Here is a 21,887-nt window from a genome sequence, read left to right on the forward strand (position 1 = left end):
CAGTTTGGGCTTCTATTTTTTCATAAACGTACCAAGTGCCCAGCAAATCAATGAAAACTGTAAAACTGAACTTGGCGTGTCTGTAACTTATCCTATACATTCTCAAAAATCTGGCATATGTTTCTGTGGGGGTATTGATGTACCTGATGTACCCTGGAGCAGTAGCAGAATATAAATGTGTTTTTTATGGTAGTGGGACACACAAAGTTTGTGACATTCCACACAAAATTAAATGTGGGGAATATTACAGACTTTGCGTATAGGGAAAATATATATCCAGATCCCCAAATCTAGATAGATCAGATTTTTTTTTAATAATTCCTGTCCAAAATAGAGGTATATGATCAAAACTCTCCTAGCCCTGAAATGAGAGCATTTGGCTCCAGGTTTTTGCCGATTTTACAAGGAAAGTTTCTCTTTTGTAAAGAGAACTTTGTTTAGTCTCCACACCATAGCAGTCAGTTTGCGGAGAGGACAGGATATGGTTGTGGTTAAGAGTTGAGTTTAGAGGAAAGAGCATAGTATTTATTCTTTAGGAAATTAAATGAAATGTATCCTTTTTCGAAGAAAACATGAGGTTTCATAATTCCTAGAAAAAAAATATTGCAATAATTAGAATAGTGCATGATTAATTAAATTCACCTTTTCTGAAACACTTTTATGAATCTTCTGCTTTTCATTCTTGGGAAACTGCCCATGCCAAGAGGAACTCAGGGAGAAACTAGCCGATTTTTTGTGTTTGCTGGTAGAATAGGAGATTTTATTTGTTTCCATCTGACAAGTATCACAATGAGGTATGTTGCATGACTTATGCTCCATTATAGAGGAGATATTACCAGGTACTAGAAGGTTATCCTGGGATCTGTGGAATGATTTGGTTCCTGTGGATGATAGAGAAAAAAAAAAACAACTATTAGTTTCAACACTACAAAAGATAATAATGGTTTGTGCATCAATGGACTGCATAAGAGCGTGTCTGATATAACAAGAAAAATATAACACTGCATTATCAAGTAGTGAAATATATAAATTTTGGTAAATTTATTTGAAGTTCATTCCGATATAGTTATTAGTATTTTTTTGTTTTCGTTCCCATACTCCCGTCAACCACTGTGTGTCAGCAGCACATTGGTCATGGTTGAATGGCTCCTCCACACACTATAAGGACAAAAATATTGGGTCAGGCTTCTTAATTATTGAATTCTGGTGTTTCAATCAGACGCATTGCCACAGGTGTATAAAATCAGGCACCTAGCCATGCAAGTCTGCATTTACAAACATTTGTGAAAACATTTGTGTAAAGCACGCCACCTCTTGAACAGTATAAACATGGTCTGAGGAGTGACGAAACAGTCTGATGGGCAAGGCTGGGTTTGGCAGATGCCAGGAAAACATTACCTGCCTGACTGCATTGGGCCAACTGTAAAGTTTGGTGGAGGGGGACAATGGTATGGGGCTGTTTTACAGGGATTTTCTAGTGAAGGGAAATCTTGATTCTACAGCATATCAAGACTTTTGGACAATGCTTTACTTCCAACTTTGTAAGAACAGTTTATAGAAGGCCCTTTTCTATTCCAGCATGACTGTGCCCCAGTGCACAAAGCAAGGTCCTTAAGGACATGGATGGATGAGTTTGCTGTGGAAGAACTTGACTGGCCCACACCTGACCTCAACTCCATCAAACACCTTCAGGTTGAACTGGAATGGAAACTGTGAGCCAGTCCTTCTTGCCCAACATCACTGCCTGACCTCACAAATGCTGTACTGCATGAATGGGCAAATATTCCCATAGAAACAAACCAAAACCTTGTGAAAAGCCTTCCCTAGAAGAATGGAAGCTATTATAGCTGCAAAGGGGGAACCAACTATATATTAATGCCTGTGTATTTAGAATATAATGTCATACAAGTCTCTGTTGGTGTAATGGTCAGGTGCACCAATGCTTGGTTCATATAGTTTATGTCCCTGTGTAAATTACAGAGAAGTACTGGATACCGCACTCACCAAATAACCCAGGTGCTCCGAAGCCAGAGCTGGCCAGGCCTCCCTTCCAAGATATGCAGAATAAATAACGGATCAGGCAGATCCCCAATAAAGCTGCTATTTCTGTTATCCCGGAGTGTCTGAATTGATATTTATTCTGAATATCTGTGTAAATTACAGTCATAATTAGGTTACTATCACCTGATGATATATCATGCAGATACATTTGAAGAATACTCCCTTAGTTTGTGTATCCACTGGTCATTTCTGCGAAATGATAACATTATGTTATAATGAAAAACAATGAGATTGCATCATTTTGCCTTATTCATACCTTCCACGGTTTTGTTTTTGCGTCCCACACACTTCCCAGCAATCAGCTCATTGATGCAGGTGGAGGGCACACGGAAAGGGGTGGTACATTCACTGTCTCCTATTTTCCTAACTTGCCACCAGTCATTGTCAAGCTTGCGTAACAATACAAGAATATCCCCTTCTTTCAAGCAGATGTTGCTCCCATCAGAAATATGAAAGGTGTAATTTCTGTGAACAGTTAGAATGACTGGTTTTGTCGACGGGCTAGATCTCTTCCAGCTTCGGCCATCCAGCTTCCAAAGTCCTGAAAACATCTCAAGATAACCTACAAAAAGTTTGAGAAAACACAGTTACTGGTAAATATATATTCTCCCTAGCTATAAAGTTATATGTTACAAACATAATGGCTGCACCTTGTCTCTCCAAATATGGAGGAGATGGAAGTCAGTCCAAATTGTGCATGTGCCTTGCTCATGCAGCATGCACATCTTGGACAAAACATATTGGGCCTAACTGGAGCTCAGTGGTGTATTTTGGAATTGTGCTGCCCTAGGCACGACTATATTCGGGCACCCCCCTAATCTAAATTTGCCTCACCAATTTACATCAGGGTCACGTTTTTGACTGACACACACGCCCACATTGATACATGCACTGACATACATTCACTGACAGATACACAGTCATTGGCACACACACTTTTTAACCAACACACACTTTCACTGACAGACACACACTGACACAAACAGTCACACACACCCTCACTGATTTGACACACTCTGACAGACACACACACATTCACTCACTCAGACACACACTGACAGCTACATGCACTCATTCACAGACACACACACACTGACAGACACTCACAATGACACTCATACTCACTGACAGACACACAGACAGACTCACAATGACAGACACATACTCACAGACAGACAGAAACACACATTCACTGACAGGCACACACACACACACATTTACTGACAGGCACCCACACACATTCACTGACAGACACACACACATTTCTCATTACACTCACAAATTATTAAAAATTACATCCACTCAGCCTCCTTTGGGAGAGCTGGAGTGGATGCTGTCCCTGACAACTGCTGGGCTGGCTCGGCAGACTCCTTGTTGGCTCCTGCTGACTAGGCTGGCTCTTCTGGGGCTGCTGGCTCTAATGGGACTGCTGGTTGGGCAGGTTTTGCTGGGGTTGCTGGCTTTGCTTGGGCTGTTGGCTGGGTTGGCTCTGCTGGGGCATCTCAAAGGAGGCGGCGAGGGAACTGAGCCTTTGTTGCTCAGCTCCCTCTGCACCGCTTAGTGATGCCGGAGCCAGAGTGACAGCATATTCTGGCTCCTGGCATCACAGAAGGGAGCGCAAGGGAGCAAGAAGAGCGGAGGATAGTGCTCCCTTACCACCTGCATAGAATATTAGTAGTTTAACACCATGGGGGGAGGGGGGCTAATGTAGCCAGCCAGCCAGCTCTTGGGCCCACCAGGACACAAGGCAAACAAGTCATTAGCCTGAGTGCTGAGGTGGTATTTTTTGCCGCCCCCCTGAGAGTGCCGCCCTAGGCAAATGCCTTGTTTGCCTTTTGGTAAATACAGCCCTGCTGGAGCTTCTGCTCTCTATAGAGCAAGAGAAGTGTCAGGGACTGGTGCCTGGCAGACACCAGATAAGAACTCAAACCATTAACAAACAGTATTACTACTTACATTGGGGGGGTTGCCAGAGGTACATGGTAGTAGTGGTGCATGGTAGTAGTTATGGTGCTTCAAGTGTTCCTTTAACTAAACCATCTTGTTCAATAAAATCAATGGACAAAGGAAATGTGTGTACTACTTTTTCATATTTTCTCTGGCTAGCATAAACTATTTGGCTCCTCCAATAATCTGAAAAGTCAAGATCCTAATGACTGGGATGTGATCAAAATTGTGCATAATTGTAACAAGTAGTGGTATTGATTAAGGCAAGCTGGGGTTGTTAATTTGGTAGATACTGTAAAGCCAGTTGTTTCTTTGTAAACAGATTTCAATACTCATGCATTGCTTGTGCCAACTTTAGGACACATCATGAGACCGGAAGCTAACGATACAATGGAATATGCACTATCCCTTATAATGATGGTGCTAGCGAAACCAAAAACCACCCCTTGTTCAAGTTTTATATTACAACTGTCAAAACGTGTTTGTTTGTTTTTTGTGTATGGTGATGTCCTTGAGTTTCAGCTAAAATAATGTTTTTTTTATTTCATAGAGAATTACTATAGAGGTCATTCATATTCTGTATTCTCTCTGCACATGGATATAAAGAAATTTAGAGACTAAACTTCCCTGTTCGCAATCATGGCATTTGTGATTTGTTCCTTTCTTTGCTTACTCATAATATTTGCTGTGAGTCAGACACATTTAAAGAAGATTCTGTTATGAATTTTCTTTAATAATAATATCATGGGACAGCAGATAACAGGGGATGGCAGAGAAGGCTTTACCAGAGAAGTGGGTGGATAACAGGGATTGGCAGGGAAGAGGTTAAGAGTGAGTAGGGAGGTTGATTAACAGGGGCTGGAGGGGAAGGGGTTAACAGTGGGTAGAGAGGTTGGCTGGCAGGGGCTGGAGAGGAAGGGGTTAACAGTGGGATGGGTCCCATGGACAGTTCAATTCAACAAAGCAGTTAATACTCAGACTTAGACTAAGTCATAATGTTACCTATTTTAAATAATCTAGTGTTAATGAACACCACATACTCTATCTTATGTACTTGCTTAGCCATTTAATAGCCATCTTGTTCGCTTTTATTTGCCCTCTGCCTAATTGGTGTGCAGTATCCTTCTGTTTAAAGTGCAAAATAGGCTTGTTCCCTACACATTAGCTTGCCGAACATCGCATAATGCTGCCCTTACTAGAATAGCAGCCTGTCAATCCTAACATTAGGCTCTCGAGGCACCTATGTCATATCACAAGCAAGCTACACATTTATAGCCGTAAGCGGCATCAACAGAACTATAAGCGCCCCTACCCTAGCAGGTTACTCTATGTAAGTGAACCGTTAAGATCCTATAAGGCACATACGCTCTACTTATTGGTTGTCACTAGCGTTTTATACATATAATTTTCCTTTTTTCTTTTTTTTTTTTAACTCACCTCATGCATGAACTAATCCTGTTTGTATGCTAAACTTACATCTATATTCAAAGCTCCAATGTTGCACTACTAATGCCTGATAAAATAAAAAATTGTGCCAGTTGACGGAATAAAGGGGAAGGGGGAAGAAAGGAGGAAAAGTGTATAGTATGCGTTGACTAACATAAATAACCTCTGCATATAACCTTGTATATAGTTAATTTTTGCTTAAGCTTAATACATACTGAGGGAGATAGCGGAATGTGTGATGCTCTGCCTGGTGGCACCCTGCTTTAATGAAAATATTAGCTAAGCAGGAAACCGAAATAGAACTGCATACTTCTCTTTAGTCAGCACTGTGTAATCTATCATAACCTGAAAAGTTAATTTAATGTATTACCTACTGCATGTTTTGCTGTTACTGAACAAATTGTATGTCCCTCGCTTCAGCATAATCATGCATAACCATATCAATGTCACTAAAGCGGTGACACTTAACAAAAATCAACCTTAAGCTACTGATACTAATCGACAAACCATCCGCATTGTCAGACGTAGTTACCCAGCTTATATTTAGCTTGTATTATTAACTTAAAAATTGTGCGTTTTCTCTGATGCTGTTCAGCAGTTAGCGAATAAGTGCTTGTAAACTGTTTGTGGATGCTGTTGTGACATTACTGATATACGACTGTTTAACCATGCACAGCAAAAATAAAGAATTAAAAAAAAAACAGTGGGATGGGTAGATAACAAGGACTGGCAGGGAAGGGGTTAGCAGCAGGATGACGGCTAACAGGGACTGGCAGGAAAGGGGTTAGCATCAGGATGGCGGATAACAGGGACTGGCAGGGAAGGGGTTACCATCGGGATGGGTGGATGGCAAGGACGGTCAGGAAAGAGGTTGCCAGTGGGAATGGCGGAAACAGGGACTGGCATGGAAGTGGCTAACAGTGGGTAGAGAGGCCGACTTACAGGGGCTGGAGCAGAGGAGCTATCAGTGGGTAGTGAGGTTGAATGGGCAGGAGGGCAAGGGGTTAACAGAGGGTAGAGAGGTTGGCTGACAGGGGCTGGAAGGGAATCTATTACTTGAACTACAGAGAGGAAGGAGAGGAGCACATTTGGGGTGGCTGGGAACATGGGGTGGGAAATATCAAAGAAAGGAGGAAGGGAAGGAGAACAGAATAAGGCTACACCAAAGCTATGAAATAAAGAACAAAGAAAAGTGGCGGCAAAAGAGTAACAAAAACCATATTACACATACTGTGATTAGCTCTAGCCTTTTCTCTGCAGTGCAGTATGTGCAATGAGCATTCCTTATACTAGAGAAGACATGCTTATATTGTCATTGGCTGAAAAGGGTATGTTTCCTTCAGAGACTGGCAATCAGGAACATGTTGAAATGTGAGTGGGGCCTGGCTAAGGAGGCTGGGTTATACTGTTAAAATCAGCAAAACATTTTATAGCACTGCAGAAAAACTACATAGAATTGAAAGAAAAGAAACAAACAGGGCCGGACTGGCCCACCGGGATACCGGGAAATTTCCCGGTGGGCCGTCGGCACCTGGGGCCGGGGTGACCTGCGGCCGCAGGGAGAAGTTGAATGGCGGCCGCTGAGGAAGCTCTTCTGGCGGCCGCTGGGGGAGCAGGCTGTTCTGTCTCTGCTCCCCCTCCCTCACGCGCAGCTTAATGAGACCGGGGCCGGAATATGACGTCATATTCCGGCCCCGGTCTCTTTCTAGTGCGCGAGGGAGGGGGAGCAGAGACAGAACAGCCTGCTCCCCCAGCGGCCGCCAGAAGAGCTTCCCCAGCGGCCGACATTATGGGAAATCTCCCTGCCAGGTCTTGCTCTCTGTGTGCAGGGAGGAGAGCTGAGAGCTGAATACGAGGAGGAGACAGGGAGTGACATCCCCTCCTCCTTCTGCAGCATGCTGTGTGCTCCCAGCACGTGTAGGAGGAGCTGCTTGCAGGAGGAAACCCTGTGGGCAGGATTACTGCAGAGGCATGCTGCTCAAAGGCTGGTGTAGAGAAGAAACTCAAGTAATAGGTAAGTTAAAACAAATAAAAGTGGGGGATTGAGAAGGAAGAGATTAATACATGATTAATGGAGGCAGAGGTACAGCTGGGGGGTGTAGTGTAGTGTAGTGTAGTGAGAAAGTAAGTGGTGACAAAGACAGGTGTGTGGGGTAAATACTCACATTCTGTAAATATATTTACCACACAGATAGTACCACAGCAGCTCTCAGTTTCACATAGCTCAGTTCACTGTTTAGTGAACCAGGCTATGTTCAGTTTGAGGCAGAGCCACAGTCCAGGGCTCTCTCACCTGGTCCTAAGACCACACTATTGCCACTAAGCACCCTCTACAGCCCCTTACCCATCACTATTGCCACTACGCACCCACTACAGCCCCTAATCCCCTTTTATTGCCTATGATCCCCCACTACAAATCCTGACCCCTGCACTACAGGTCCTGACCCTCATCACAGGTCCTGACCCCCTTACTACCCCTCACCTTTCACCACAGGTCCTGATCCCCCCCTTTCCCCTCACCCTTCCTATTGATCCCCCTGCCCCCAATTTCAGCCTTTAAACCCACACTACAGGTCATGACCCCCCTACTACAGACCCAGACCCACCGCACTACTGGCCCTAACCCCCCCCCACTACAGTGAGCTTGTCTGTAAGTAAGCTTGTGTGTGTCTGTGAGTTTTTCTATAGTGAGCATGTGTGTGTGTCAGTGAGTTTGTCTGTAGTGGACATGTGTGTCAGTGAGCGTTTCTGTAGTGAGCATGTATGTGTGTGTCAGTGAGCATTTCTGTAGTGAGCATGTATATGTCTGTTAGTGAGCTTTTCTGTAGTGAGCATGTATGTCAGTGAGCTTGTCTGTAGTGAGCATGTGTGTGTCAGAGAGCATTTCTGTAGTGAGCATGTGTAACAGCGAGCTTTTCTGTAGTGAGCATGTGTGTGTCAGTGAGCTTGTCTGTAGTGAGCATTTGTGTGTGTGTGACAGTAGGCTTGTCTGTAGTAAGTTTGTGTTTGTATACCAATGAGTTTGTCTGTAGTAACCGTGTGAGTGTCAGTTTGTACTAAGTGTGTGTGTGTGTACCAGCAACCTTGTCTGTGTGTGTCAGTGAGATTGTCTGTCAGTGAGCCTATAAATGTGTATCAGTGAGCTTGTGTTTTTATGTCAATGAGCTTATATGTATCAATGAGATTGTCGGTCTGTGAAGCTGTGTATCAATGAGTCTGTGTGCTTGTGTCAGTGAGATTGTCTGTCTGCATGTGAGTATGATTACTGTATAATTATTTTTTTTACACTGACAGAACCAATGTTTTGAATTAGAAAAATAAACATACCAATAATATCTATCTATCTATCTATCAATATATATATATATATATATATATATATATATATATATATATATATATATATATATATATATATATATACACATACACATACACACACAATACACTCACACTACATGTCACAATGACTTATGGGGCTGGCACACATTTTTTTCCAAGGCTGCTTTGTAACCCCAGTCCGGCCCTGGAAACAAACCACAGATATTTGAGCTTATTAGCTTTAATTTAAGCTTAACTTGTTTAGCTGCCTGGTGTGTCCCCTTAAGGACGAACGCAATTATCCAAGTTCTGAATCAAAACAAAACTTTTTAACTGTGAATGTCATAATACTGTTAGCTTTTACTGCAGTAAAACACATATGCTGTGATAATCCACAAGTACACCGATGTCCCCCATGTACAGGTTTCATAGTGTTTTGGAAAGTTACAGTGTCAAAAAAAAGAGCTTGTACATTTCAATCTTTACACATTGAAATTTGACAGATTGGTTTAGCAGCCCAGCAATGAAAATTACCCCCATCATGGCATATCATTTGTACATTAGTACAAAGGTTACATTAGTTTCCTCTCCATGGTCTTTTTTTTTTTTTTTTTTTTTTTTAAAGAGTGCTGTTTATCTTTACATGTTATGTGATATAAAGCTGAGTACGGGTGAAATTGCCCAACCTTGCTTTGGCAAATCCTTCCGAACCCCTTCTTTCTAGGCTCTCTGGTAGCCTTCACGCTGGGCCAGTTGTACATTGCTTGCCCTTGATTAGGGTATAGTTTACTTCATGTGCACACAATAGTTAACATTCAAATATTGCTTAATTTTCGTTTTCCTCCCTAATTCCCTTCTTTTCCTTCTACCCTCTCTTGACCCTTCTTCCTGTCTTTACCTTCTCCTCGTGCAGTGCAGTTGACAATGGAGTAGAGGACCCAGCTGAAGAGCACGCTCCTTTCCCAATAATGATCTCTAACACAAATTAGCACCATAGTTATATCCCATAACACTAAGGGTTTATATTCTCTTAAGAAAAGGAGACTCTATTACAGGAACTTAAATGCCTCTTGGCCGATTTGGCCTTTATCCAAGAGACGCATATTTCCAAAATGCTGCCTTCATATTACAGGATGGTGTCTACTCGAGGGTCTTCTCCTCCTGTGCCCTTCTAAAATGAAATGGGGTCTCTTTTCTTGAACTGCCCACTGACTATTCCTGACCAATTTGCAGGCAACCAGTGTAGGGTTCGACTAATAAATGTACAATTGTCTCTTTTAATTACACTCTTGGATGTATACATGCTCATGCAGCCCTTCTGGGCAGCACTCTCGAAGTCTGCTGAAAGCTTTGTGGAGGGCTCCATTATTCTGGGCAGTCACATAACGTCGTGTTCGGCACCCCGGTGGATCAATCTGCATTTTAGATCTAGGCTGTAGGGATAAACTATTTGCTTAATTTGTCCAGGATACAGGTTGGTGGACATTTGAAGAGCCCAGCACCCCTTAGTCAGGGACTATATTTGTTTATGACCCCTCATCACTCCTATTCCCGCATTGATTCCTCTTTTAGTTTTTCCTGGAATCGTCCATAGTGTCCTTTTTACTGACATTGGTCCTATCTCTTGGTTGGACCCTGCCTCGGTTATTTTTTAAATGAGCATTTCGGCCCTTAATAAGATTTGGTCCTGGAACTTGAACTCCAATTTTTTTAATAACCTAGAGCTTTTGGAAACCATACATTCAGAAGTCACTATTTTTTAATTTATTTTTTATTCTTTATTTTTGCACTGACAAAAAATGCGGGATTTCGACAATGTAAGGCTTGAATACATGTATCTTTTTAGATTACAGAAAGGAAGATCATATTATTAAAGGACCACTCTAGGCACCCAGACCACTTCAGCTTAATGAAGTGGTCTGGGTGCCAGGTCCAGCTAGGGTTAACCCATTTTTTTTATAAACATAGCAGTTTCAGAGAAACTGCTATGTTTATAAATGGGTTAAGCCTTCCCCCAAAGCCTCTAGTGGCTGTCTCACTGACAGCCGCTAGAGGCGCTTGCGTGATTCTCACTGTGAAAATCACAGTGAGAGCACGTAAGCGTCCATAGGAAAGCATTGTAAATGCTTTCCTATGCGACCGGCTGAATGCGCGCGCAGCTCTTGGCGCGCGTGCGCATTCAGCCGACGGGGCGGAACGGAGGAGGATCGGAGGCAGAGAGCTCTCCGCCCAGCGCTGGAAAAAGGTACGTTTTACCCCTTTTCCCCTTTCCAGAGCCGGGCGGGAGGGGGACCCTGAGGGTGGGGGCACCCTCAGGGCACTATAGTGCCAGGAAAACGAGTCTGTTTTCCTGGCACTATAGTGGTCCTTTAAGGCTTGTATTACTTCATACAATGTTGAATGGCTTGTTCGCATTCTATCAGTTTTACATTTTATAAGTAAAAAGAACAAGAAAACAGAAAAATAACATAATTATAGCGGCACTGTCATGGCCGAATCCCGTTTTTTTTAACCCCCCCTCCCGACTCCACTACATCTAACTGATCCCTTAGTCACCCATATATGCCCCATAGCCCCCCATATTGCCTATTTTTTTACTTTATTTTCTGCCCCAATCTATATTCAGGGCACCACCATCTTTGGGTGGGTAGATGAAGTCCCTGTGGGACACGTCATCTGCCCACACTAGATAGACTGTGAGATTCCCGCACATGCCCAGTTAAGCACTTGGGCATGCGAACGGGAATTTCATCTATTCATTCATTTGGCAGAAAGCTGAATGAATGACTAGAAATTTCAGACGAACAAACAAACACTGAATATCATTGTTCGTTTGTTCGTTCAGTTTATTACAAGGAGGGAGCTCCCTCCTTGTAAAATGTAAAGATAGAAGCGGCAGGGAGCAGTGCTCCCCGCTACTTCCTAAGCCCCCCAGGTCCTCACTCTATAGGGGTCAATATGACCCCCATAATAGCATAAGGGAGATTAAAATCTCCCGAATGCCACCACTCGCTATACCATGCGTAGGGGCATGTCGCTGCTCACTGTTAAAAAACAAAAACAAAAAACCCTAGAAGCCCCCCCCCCCGCACGGCGGGTGGGGGCCCTAAACAAGAATGTGGGGGGACCTACTGTCCCCCTCCCTGGCCCCCACCCCTGCTCGGTGGGTAGGGGCCATAAATCACAATGGGGTGGGGGGGACCTACTGTCCTCCCCCCCTGGCCCCCACCACTGCACGGTGGGTGGGGGCCATAAAGGACAATGAGGGGAGACCTACTGTCCTCCCCCTGGCCTCCACCTCTACACAGGGTGTGAGGGCCATAAAGGACAATGAGGGGGGGACCTACTGTCCTCTCCCCCGGCCACCACCCCTGCACGGTGGGTGGGACCATAAATCACAATGAGGGGGGGAACTACTGTTCTCCCCCCCGGCCCACACCCCTGAGCGGTGGGTGGGGGCCATACAGCAAAATGAGCGGGGGGACCTACTGTCCTCCGGCCCCCACCCCTGCACGGCGGGTGGGGCCATAAAGGATAATGGGGGGGACCTACTGTCCTCCCCCCGGCCCCCTCCCCTGGGCGACAGGTGGGGGCCCTAAATGACAAATTCCCCCTCCCCTTCAAAGGTGACTAGGGGTCCCCAAGGGGTGTATTTTTTTTATATAACTGACATCTTAATTGTTTAGTTAACTTTATTTATATCTGTATTGCATGTTATTGATGCTTGCATATGGTAATGTTATATTGGTATGCCCTTTCTCCCTAAATAAAGAATTGTAAAAGTGTAATTTTGGCCAAAACAATATAGCAGAGCTGGTACCGTAGTAGAGTGGAGACATTTTTAATTTGGTTATAAAACAAAAATGTGTTAGCTGCCGGTTAAAATATTCCCAGACACTGATATTTTCACTCACAAAATTATTTTCAATTTTTCACTCAGCAAATCGCGATGTCCCAGCACATGTGATCGCTGTGACAGCCAGTCACAGCGGTCACAATACTGCTGGGATATCTGATCCGCCTCCCTCCACCTCTTGTGGGTTTGTGAAGTGGAGAGAGACGGATCGTTGCAACATTGTGTCCCAGAAATATACTGATTTTATTAAAGACACGGAGGCTCCTATTATGCATTCTCTTTCTTTATTATACTCCCAGCAGCAAGAAAAGGGAAGTATGAGAGAATCATAGAAAAAAGAAAACCATAACAATAGCCTGGTAACAGTAGGACCAATCAGCATACAGTATAGTCCATATAGGTGTAGTGTTCCTTGACTCCTCCTCTTTCTTGCTGCTCCCTCAGACAAGTTAAGTACCTCATCTTGCTACTCCTGAAATTTTATACATTTACTTGTATTTAATTTTACACATTAATTGTTTTTTTCACTAAATTGTGTGTAATACTTATATTGTGTTATATTGTGTTATCATTATCGTTGCTACTGTGGTGTAGCCCCTTCTGGTGTCGGGAGAGTGCTGCTTGCCTGCTTCAGGGAGTGATTCCTCCCTGCCCTCACCTATCGTTTTCCCTGTTAGGTGTCTGGGGCTTTTATTTACCTTCTGGTGCTCGGCTTGCGCCTCCGGTTCATGTCCGCGGTCTTTCCGCGGTGTTGCGGGCGGCCGCGCATGCGCGGTCCCTGAAATTAATTTTCCCCTTTCAGCCCGGTCGCGCATGCGCAGTTGGTAGCGCGGCGGCCATCTTTTTGGTTTTTATGTCGCCGGGAATGTAACTTTCAATCGCGGCGGCCATTTTAACGCGATTTCGGCGGGAATCTGCTGAATTGTAGCTCCTACCGGCTTCTCCTACTCGGCAAGCACTCTCCTAAGACCCAGACTGGGATATACTACAGGTTATTGGCTGTCATACCTCTAACTAACTGTAAGTGTGGTGTGGAGGATTAATCTATCCTGACACCCTTCTTTTGTGCTGTTTCTTTCCTCAAGCTAGTTCCTTTACAGGCTATATTTATTGGCTAAGTACCTAGTGTATAGAGGATTTTACTGGGCCCAATATTTTCCACTATTTGAACTAGGGTATATATATTCCCTGTAAAGATTTCTCTGCTATGCAGGATCAGAGTGACAGACCCTCAGGGTCTATGTGCCCCACATCAGGCGTTTCCCCCTCTAACAAGGGAGGTTTAAATGACGCCAGCCTCATGGCATCCGAGGAGTTTCAATCCCTCCTGGACGCTACCATGGCACAATCCATCAACAGAGCTCTAACCTCTGCGATGGGGGTAATGTCGTCCTCTATCACTCAGTCTATAACAGAGGCACTGATACAGACACAGACTAGTGGAATGCAAAACACACGCAACCCAATACCCACTAACGGTTTTTGGTTTTTATGTCGCCGGGAATGTAACTTTCAATCGCGGCGGCCATTTTAACGCGATTTCGGCGGGAATCTGCTGAATTGTAGCTCCTACCGGCTTCTCCTACTCGGCAAGCACTCTCCTAAGACCCAGACTGGGATATACTACAGGTTATTGGCTGTCATACCTCTAACTAACTGTAAGTGTGGTGTGGAGGATTAATCTATCCTGACACCCTTCTTTTGTGCTGTTTCTTTCCTCAAGCTAGTTCCTTTACAGGCTATATTTATTGGCTAAGTACCTAGTGTATAGAGGATTTTACTGGGCCCAATATTTTCCACTATTTGAACTAGGGTATATATATTCCCTGTAAAGATTTCTCTGCTATGCAGGATCAGAGTGACAGACCCTCAGGGTCTATGTGCCCCACATCAGGCGTTTCCCCCTCTAACAAGGGAGGTTTAAATGACGCCAGCCTCATGGCATCCGAGGAGTTTCAATCCCTCCTGGACGCTACCATGGCACAATCCATCAACAGAGCTCTAACCTCTGCGATGGGGGTAATGTCGTCCTCTATCACTCAGTCTATAACAGAGGCACTGATACAGACACAGACTAGTGGAATGCAAAACACACGCAACCCAATACCCACTAACGTGGCACAACCGGGTCGTAAGGCGTTGGCAAAGAGCAGACATGTGACCTCCCCTCCTGAACTGCAGGCTCAGCCTGCATTGAATGACACGCCTCAGGCTGTCAAAGATGGCGCGATACCACCGCGCACTAGAGCCCCTGGCCGGGCAAAATCGGCCAGAACTTGGAAACGGGCACGTGCCCATGGGGATTCGTCCGATTCGGACCGGAGTGTGGAGGAGGAGTATGAAGACTCCTATATGGATCACTACAGCGCGGAACTTTCAGATTCCGGGTCTGACATCCAAACAGGCGTTGCTACCCAAAAGAGTATGGCTCAGGGCACTGCGCCTCCTGACTCTGGCGAGGGCGACCTTTTGCGGGACCCACTGGGCAACCTGTTATTTGACCCAGATGACCTCCGTCACCCTCGCTCGGCAGCATGGGAGCCGCCTACTCACATTGCCAAGTATCTCGCACTTCGGGTGCGAAAGCCCTTATCCAAGGAGGGGCGTAATAAGTTACGGGCAGAATGCCCACGTCCCATCCTCCCAGACTCGGTGGAAAAGACACCTGACGTGGACCCTCAGCTGGTCCAATTCTTGAACAAATCTGGTTGGAAACCAAGGAAGGGATTGGATTTTTCCCTCAGAAATTGTCAAGACAAACTCCTTGATACTTTGGGACCCATAACTAAACTATACGAGCTAGTAGAGTCCGCCCAATCGGGCGAAAGCAAATTTGATTTCGAAGTAGCGTTAGGCTGGTTGCAGAGATTAGTCTGCATGGTGGGTAACGCCAATGCGGCTATGGCTACCGAACGCCGAAAGGCGATTCTCCTAAAAATTGAGCCCAAACTGACCAGCATGGCGACCAACGAGCCGGGCCCAGCGGCTAAAGGCTTATTATTTGGCGAATCCTTTATTAAGGATCTGGGGCTGTACGTTAAGACGTTCACGGCAATTGATAAGGCTCAGACATCTCTTAAGAGAGTATTTGCACCACGGGTTTTTGGAGGGGCCGGCAGAGGAAGGAGCCGTCTACCCGGCCGTGGATTTCGAGGCTCAACCAGAGCCGGCAGAGGCTCCTTTAATAATCAGAGACCAGTACCAGAGAGGCACTATACCCCTTTCTTCCCATCTCGGGGTCGGCCCTGGAGTTCCCGTGGACCACGGGGGTCTGTTTCAAGCAGACGACCTTATGGTGAGTACCGAATATCTCCGTTTTTCCCAAGTAAAAGTGGGGGGCAGACTGGCATTGTTTCAGCATGCTTGGAAGATTTTAACCGCAGATGTTTGGGTTTTAAATACGATACAAGGGTACATGCTGGAGTTAACCTCCTACCCGGTTCAGACACAGTCCCCTCGAGAACTAAATATGGCCAGCCAACACCAGATGATGATCTCTACAGAGATCGCAGAATTAGCGTCCAAGAACGCTATTCAACAAATCCCATGGGACACAGAAGGTTTCGTGAGCAACTTGTTTCTGGTCCCCAAGAAAGGTGGCGGGGTACGTCCGGTAATAAATCTCCGGCCCCTAAATGCGTATGTCCAGTACCACCATTTCAAAATGGAGGGTATTCATTGCCTTCGGGACCTCCTCATACCATCGGATTGGATGGTCAAAATAGACTTACGGGACGCTTATCTGTCAATCCCGATCGCAGAAGCGCACCGAAACTTACTACAGTTTCAATGGCGGGGAACGAAGTGGAGGTTTGTATGTCTGCCGTTCGGCCTATCCTCCGCTCCATGGTGCTTCACAAAAGTGCTAAAACCAGTGATTGCTTTCTTGCGCACACGAGGGGTCAGATTAATAATTTATCTGGACGACATCCTGCTTCTGTCCCAATCTCAGTCCCAACTTCGCATTCACCTATCCTGGACGATCCACCTTATCCAAAACTTAGGATTCTTGGTGAATTGGGAAAAATCAATTCTACAACCCTCCAGGCAGATGGAATTTCTGGGTTTCCAAGTCGACTCTGTTCAACAGAGATTATGTCTACCCAAAGACAAAATGATTTCGATCAAGAAGGAGATCAGACGGCTTATGCACCGTACAACTATCTCCCTCCGACAACTTGCGAGGATCATAGGACTCTTGGCATCGTCCATACAGGCGATCTTTCCAGGACCGCTACACTATCGTGCCCTACAACGACTCAAAGCCTCATATCTACGCTCTGGTCACTCATACGAAACCTGCGTCACACTGGACGAAGACTCCAGGGAGGAACTAGACTGGTGGCTAGCACACATGGAGGCATGGAACGGACGGGCAATATTTGGATCGACGCCGGACCTGGTCATAGAGTCAGACGCCAGCTTACACGGTTGGGGCGCGCATTGCGGGTCAGTTTCCACCGGTGGCAGATGGTCGAACGAAGAGTCTCTGTTACACATCAACTGCCTGGAACTACTAGCAGCGTCATTTGCCATTCGCAGTATGACCCCCACAGGCATTTCATGCTCAATCTTAATCAAGATGGACAACGTCTCTGCAGTACGTTATATCAACCATCTAGGGGGTACAAAATCGAAGGTTCTCGCTTTGATGGCTCGAGATTTTTGGCACTATTGCCTGAAGCACAGCATTTCGGTAATAGCGGAATACATTCCGGGGCAGGACAATACAATGGCGGACTGGAATTCCCGATACCTTCGGGACGCAGGAGACTGGCATCTCCATCCAATGATTTTCCAGCGCCTCTCGCAGCGCTGGGGACCTTTCAGTATAGACCTCTTCGCGTCTCGACTGAACACCCAGCTCCCTCGGTTCTTCAGTTGGAGACCGGATCCAGATGCTCTGGCAACAGATGCATTCCTGCAGGACTGGACCAAGGACAGGAACTACGCGTTCCCCCCGTTCAACCTCATCTCTCGGACCCTGGCGGTCCTTCGATATTCCAAGGGGACGCTAGCACTGATAACCCCGTTATGGAGGTCACAACCTTGGTTTCCTCAATTATTGGAAATGTCGATAGATTTCCCACAATTGTTGCCGGACATTCCATACCTCTTAACCAACCCAGAGGGAATGAGTCACGAACTGGTCAACCAAGGCCTACTACAACTGATGGCATGGCTCATTTCAGGAGATCATGGAATCTCGAGGAGGTTTCGCAGACGACACTCAGTCTCTTGGCAGAGTCATGGGCACCAGGTACCAGACGTGCCTACGAATCGGCTTGGAGAAAATGGTCTGATTGGTGCATGGGACAGTCAATGGATCCCATATCAGCTTCTACAGAAGCAGTCCTACAATTTCTGACTCTACTCTTTGAGACAGGGAAAGCCTTTCGTACTATAAATCTGTACAGGTCAGCTATATCGGCGAGACATATGGGGTTGGATGGCACCCCAATAGGTAAGCATGCCCTTATCTGTCGTTTACTCAAAGGCATCCGTCTTACTCGACCTCCTCAAACTCGATATTCTTCCTTTTGGGATGTCAATGTGATGTTGCGATTGATCGAATCGTGGCCAATGAACCAGGAACTTTCACTGAAACAATTGTCGGGCAAACTGTTGATGCTGTTTTGTTTACTTTCTTGTAAACGAGTCGCTGATGTCAGGGCGCTAGACTGGCATGCACGTGTCTTTACCCCAAACGGAGTATCCTTCAATATTTCACGTAGAACGAAATCCTCGACTAAGGAAGTTTTCTACCCATCATTGCCAGACAACCCGAATTTGTGCCCGGTGTTATGTCTAAAGGAATATGAGCATCGCACGGCCTCACTCCGTCCGGGACAGATCCATCCACTGTTCATCTCATTCAAACGACCTCACCTACCAGTATCTACTGCTACTTTAGCTCGTTGGATCAAGTGGTTGCTGTCTATGGCAGGCATAGACACCTCGATTTTTTCCGCACATTCCGTTCGCGGAGCTATGGCCTCTAAAGCGTCCATGTTGGGTTGTAAATTGGAAGATATACTACGGGCAGCCGACTGGTCGAATGAGTCTACATTTCGTAATTTCTATTTACGCCCAGTGCAACACATTTCGAATACAGTGGTTGCTCAGCTTTGAAATAGCATAATAGGAGCCTCCGTGTCTTTAATAAAATTAACAGATTTTACTATTAACATGACGTAAAGTCATGATTTTATTAATGACACGGAGGCGAGTATTATTCCCACCCGCCCTACCCAGGGTGGTGAGTATATTACAACCCAGAACATGAAGCATTTCGGATACCTTAATACGGTAGGTACAAGATCATTCATGACACAGGTGAGTAGTCTACGAATATGACTTATGTGATACATTCTTGATCTAGCTAGATGGCTGACAAATTGATATATTTACATCGTTTGATTAAATGGTTTACGAGTTGTTGATTGCGGAAAACAGTCACGAGATTTCGATATTACCATATTTCTCCTCTCTTTTAGCTTGAATACAACTGGAGAGTTCACGGTTGAAACGGTTATAGATTGAAGTTCCAGTTATGGTTTTTTGTTCGTGGATTCGTATTTATGGTTGGAATACTTGAATTTGCACTATTGGTCTTCAGGATCTACGCAGAAAGAGGAGGAGTCAAGGAACACTACACCTATATGGACTATACTGTATGCTGATTGGCCCTACTGTTACCAGGCTATTGTTATGGTTTTCTTTTTTCTATGATTCTCTCATACTTCCCTTTTCTTGCTGCTGGGAGTATAATAAAGAAAGAGAATGCATAATACTCGCCTCCGTGTCATTAATAAAATCATGACTTTACGTCATGTTAATAGTAAAATCTGTTAATTATCTTTAAAAGGTTCCTAATCCCTTTCCCCTTCCTAAAAAATATTAACCCTTTCCCTGCTGCTTGATCACTGCTAGCAGTGATCAATATACAGGTCACAGTACTTTACTGTGATCTATTTTTTTTTTTACACTTAAGGGTTACATTTTATTTTTTTTGTAACCCTAAGGGGTTCAATTTTATTCTTTTATATTATTAATTTGTGATTTAGTTAGTTGGTGGGTGGAATTTAGTGGTAATTTGGGGAATTTAGTTAGGGGTTAAAAAAAAAAAAAAGTTTAGTTATTTAGTTAAAGTTTTCTTAGCTGTGTTAACTGTATTAAAAATGTTGCGAAAGTATAGCGCAGAGGAGGCTTATGCCCTGTTAGCCGCCGACTCAGAGGCGACCGACACTGCCTCAGAGAGTGACGCAGGGAGTGACGCAGGGGACAGGGACTATGTGCCAGATAGTGCAGTAACATCAGAGGAAATCGCTGATTCCCCTAATGTTCAATATGGCGCAGATGACTGGGTACCCCCTAATCATTTTTCGCCAGACATCCCAGTGTTCACTGCCAATCCTGGCATACAGGCTGACCTGTCTGGCTATAATGCGCTGGATTGTATGTAGCTGTTTTTGGGGGATGATTTTTTTGGGGAGGTAGTTACCCAGACGAATCTGTATGTGGAGCAATATCTTGCACGCAACCAAGACTCCCGAATCGCCAGGACAGAGAGATGGTACCCAACCAGTGTGCCAGAAATTAAACAATTCTGGGCACTGACCATGTTAATGGGGGTAGTTAAAAAGCCCACAATTAGAATGTACTGGACTAAAAATCCTATTTTTAATACCCCCATTTTTTCCCAGACTATGCATAGGGAGAGATATGAGGACATACTGCGTTTTATGCATTTTAATGACAATATGAAGTGCCCCCCAAAAGGTCATCCGCAGTATGACATTCTTTATAAAATACGCCCTCTAATTTCCCACTTAAATGAAAAATTTGCCACTATTTACACCCCCAAAAAACAAATTTCAATTGATGAGTCCCTCATGAAATATAAGGGAAGACTGGGATTTACATCCCATCCAAAAGATCCCGGTATGGGATCAAATTTTATAAATTATGTGAAAGTGGCAGTGGCTATGTATACACCTTCCGTGTATACGAAGGAAGGGATAGCCACCTTGATCCCCCAGGTTGCCCAGATATAATAGGGACAAGTGGGAAAATTGTCTGGGACTTAATAATGCCATTACTCAACAAAGGTTATCACTTATACATCGATAACTTTTATAACAGCATCCCACTCTTACAAATGCTGTACTGTTTTGAGACGGTGGCCTGTGGCACTATCAGGAAGAGTCGCACAGGTTTCCCAAAGGCTCTAGCAGAAAAAAAATTAAAAAAGGGGGAAACAGCAGCTCTCTGCCAGAATGAACTGCTGGCACTCAAGTACCGCGATAAAAAGGAGGTTTTCATCCTAACTACCATCCATGGGGAAAACACTCGCAGGGTCGCAGTTCATGGCAGAGAGGAATATAAACGGGTGCCAGTCTGCATTCAGCAATATAATCGGCACATGGGGGGAGTTGATCTATCCGATCAACTAATGCAGCCGTATCTAATCATGCGCAAAACCAGGGCATGGTATAAAAAAGTGGGCATATATATAATGCAGATGGCAGTCCACAATGCCTTTATTATTTTTAAAAAGGCAAATGCTGAGCTGAAATGCGCATTCCTTTCATTTCAATTTCAGCTCATTTCTGGGTTACTTGAGTGCCACAGAGGGGGACCATCAGTGGAGCCTAGCAGAAGAATGGAGGCAGGTCACTTCTGCTTTAAGATTCCACCAACCCCTAAAAAACAAAACCCCCAGAAAAGGTGCAGGGTGTGTTACAAGAGGGGCGTAAGAGTTGAGACAAGCTATTACTGCCCTGATTGCCCCTCTCAGCCCGGCCTATGTATTGGCCATTGTTTTAAAGTTTTCCACACCCAGGCCGAATAAGCAGACCCGTTTTGGGGTGTAATTTTAGTCAACTGTCTGGTTATCAAATCTTGGCTTTGTCTCCCATTTATCCTGTCTTCTCTGATCCTTGACCTCGGCTTGTCCTATCGTTGTTCCGTTTCTCTTTACCCCTTTGACTTCGGCTTGTACCTTGACTATTCTCTGCTTGTATAGCCCGGCCATTCTAAGGACCGGTATTACAAGTTTCTCTCTCTGTGTTCTCTCTCTTTGTGGTCTGTCTGTGTTTTGGAATCCGTGACAGCGTTGCCCGTGACACATTGTTGCACTAAGAGGACATAGCTGAGCAACATATTAGGTGTTATACTGCCATAGCACACATAAGGATTGCAAAATATACAGTAACATCTCCAAGTGTGTGTCAAAAAGGCAGAAAAAATGCTA

The 21,887-nt window shown here is 44.8% G+C and overlaps 1 protein-coding gene across 1 annotated transcript in view; it reads right to left on the reverse strand.

Annotated features, from left to right (window-relative positions):
- Nucleotides 1-21,887, reverse strand: part of LOC134575444 (rho GTPase-activating protein 9-like) — a 100,233-nt gene that overhangs the window by 34,823 nt on the left and 43,523 nt on the right. The window contains exons 2-3 of the mRNA XM_063434773.1: nucleotides 2,318-2,623; nucleotides 643-881 (exon numbers count right to left, since the gene is read on the reverse strand). Coding sequence (XP_063290843.1) covers nucleotides 643-881; nucleotides 2,318-2,612 — 534 coding nt within the window. The 5' untranslated portion in view covers nucleotides 2,613-2,623. The remainder of the gene's footprint in view (nucleotides 1-642; nucleotides 882-2,317; nucleotides 2,624-21,887) is intronic.

Source organism: Pelobates fuscus, chromosome 1 (genome assembly GCF_036172605.1).
Source record: "Pelobates fuscus isolate aPelFus1 chromosome 1, aPelFus1.pri, whole genome shotgun sequence".
In the NCBI taxonomy this organism is placed as follows: Eukaryota; Metazoa; Chordata; class Amphibia; order Anura; family Pelobatidae; genus Pelobates; species Pelobates fuscus.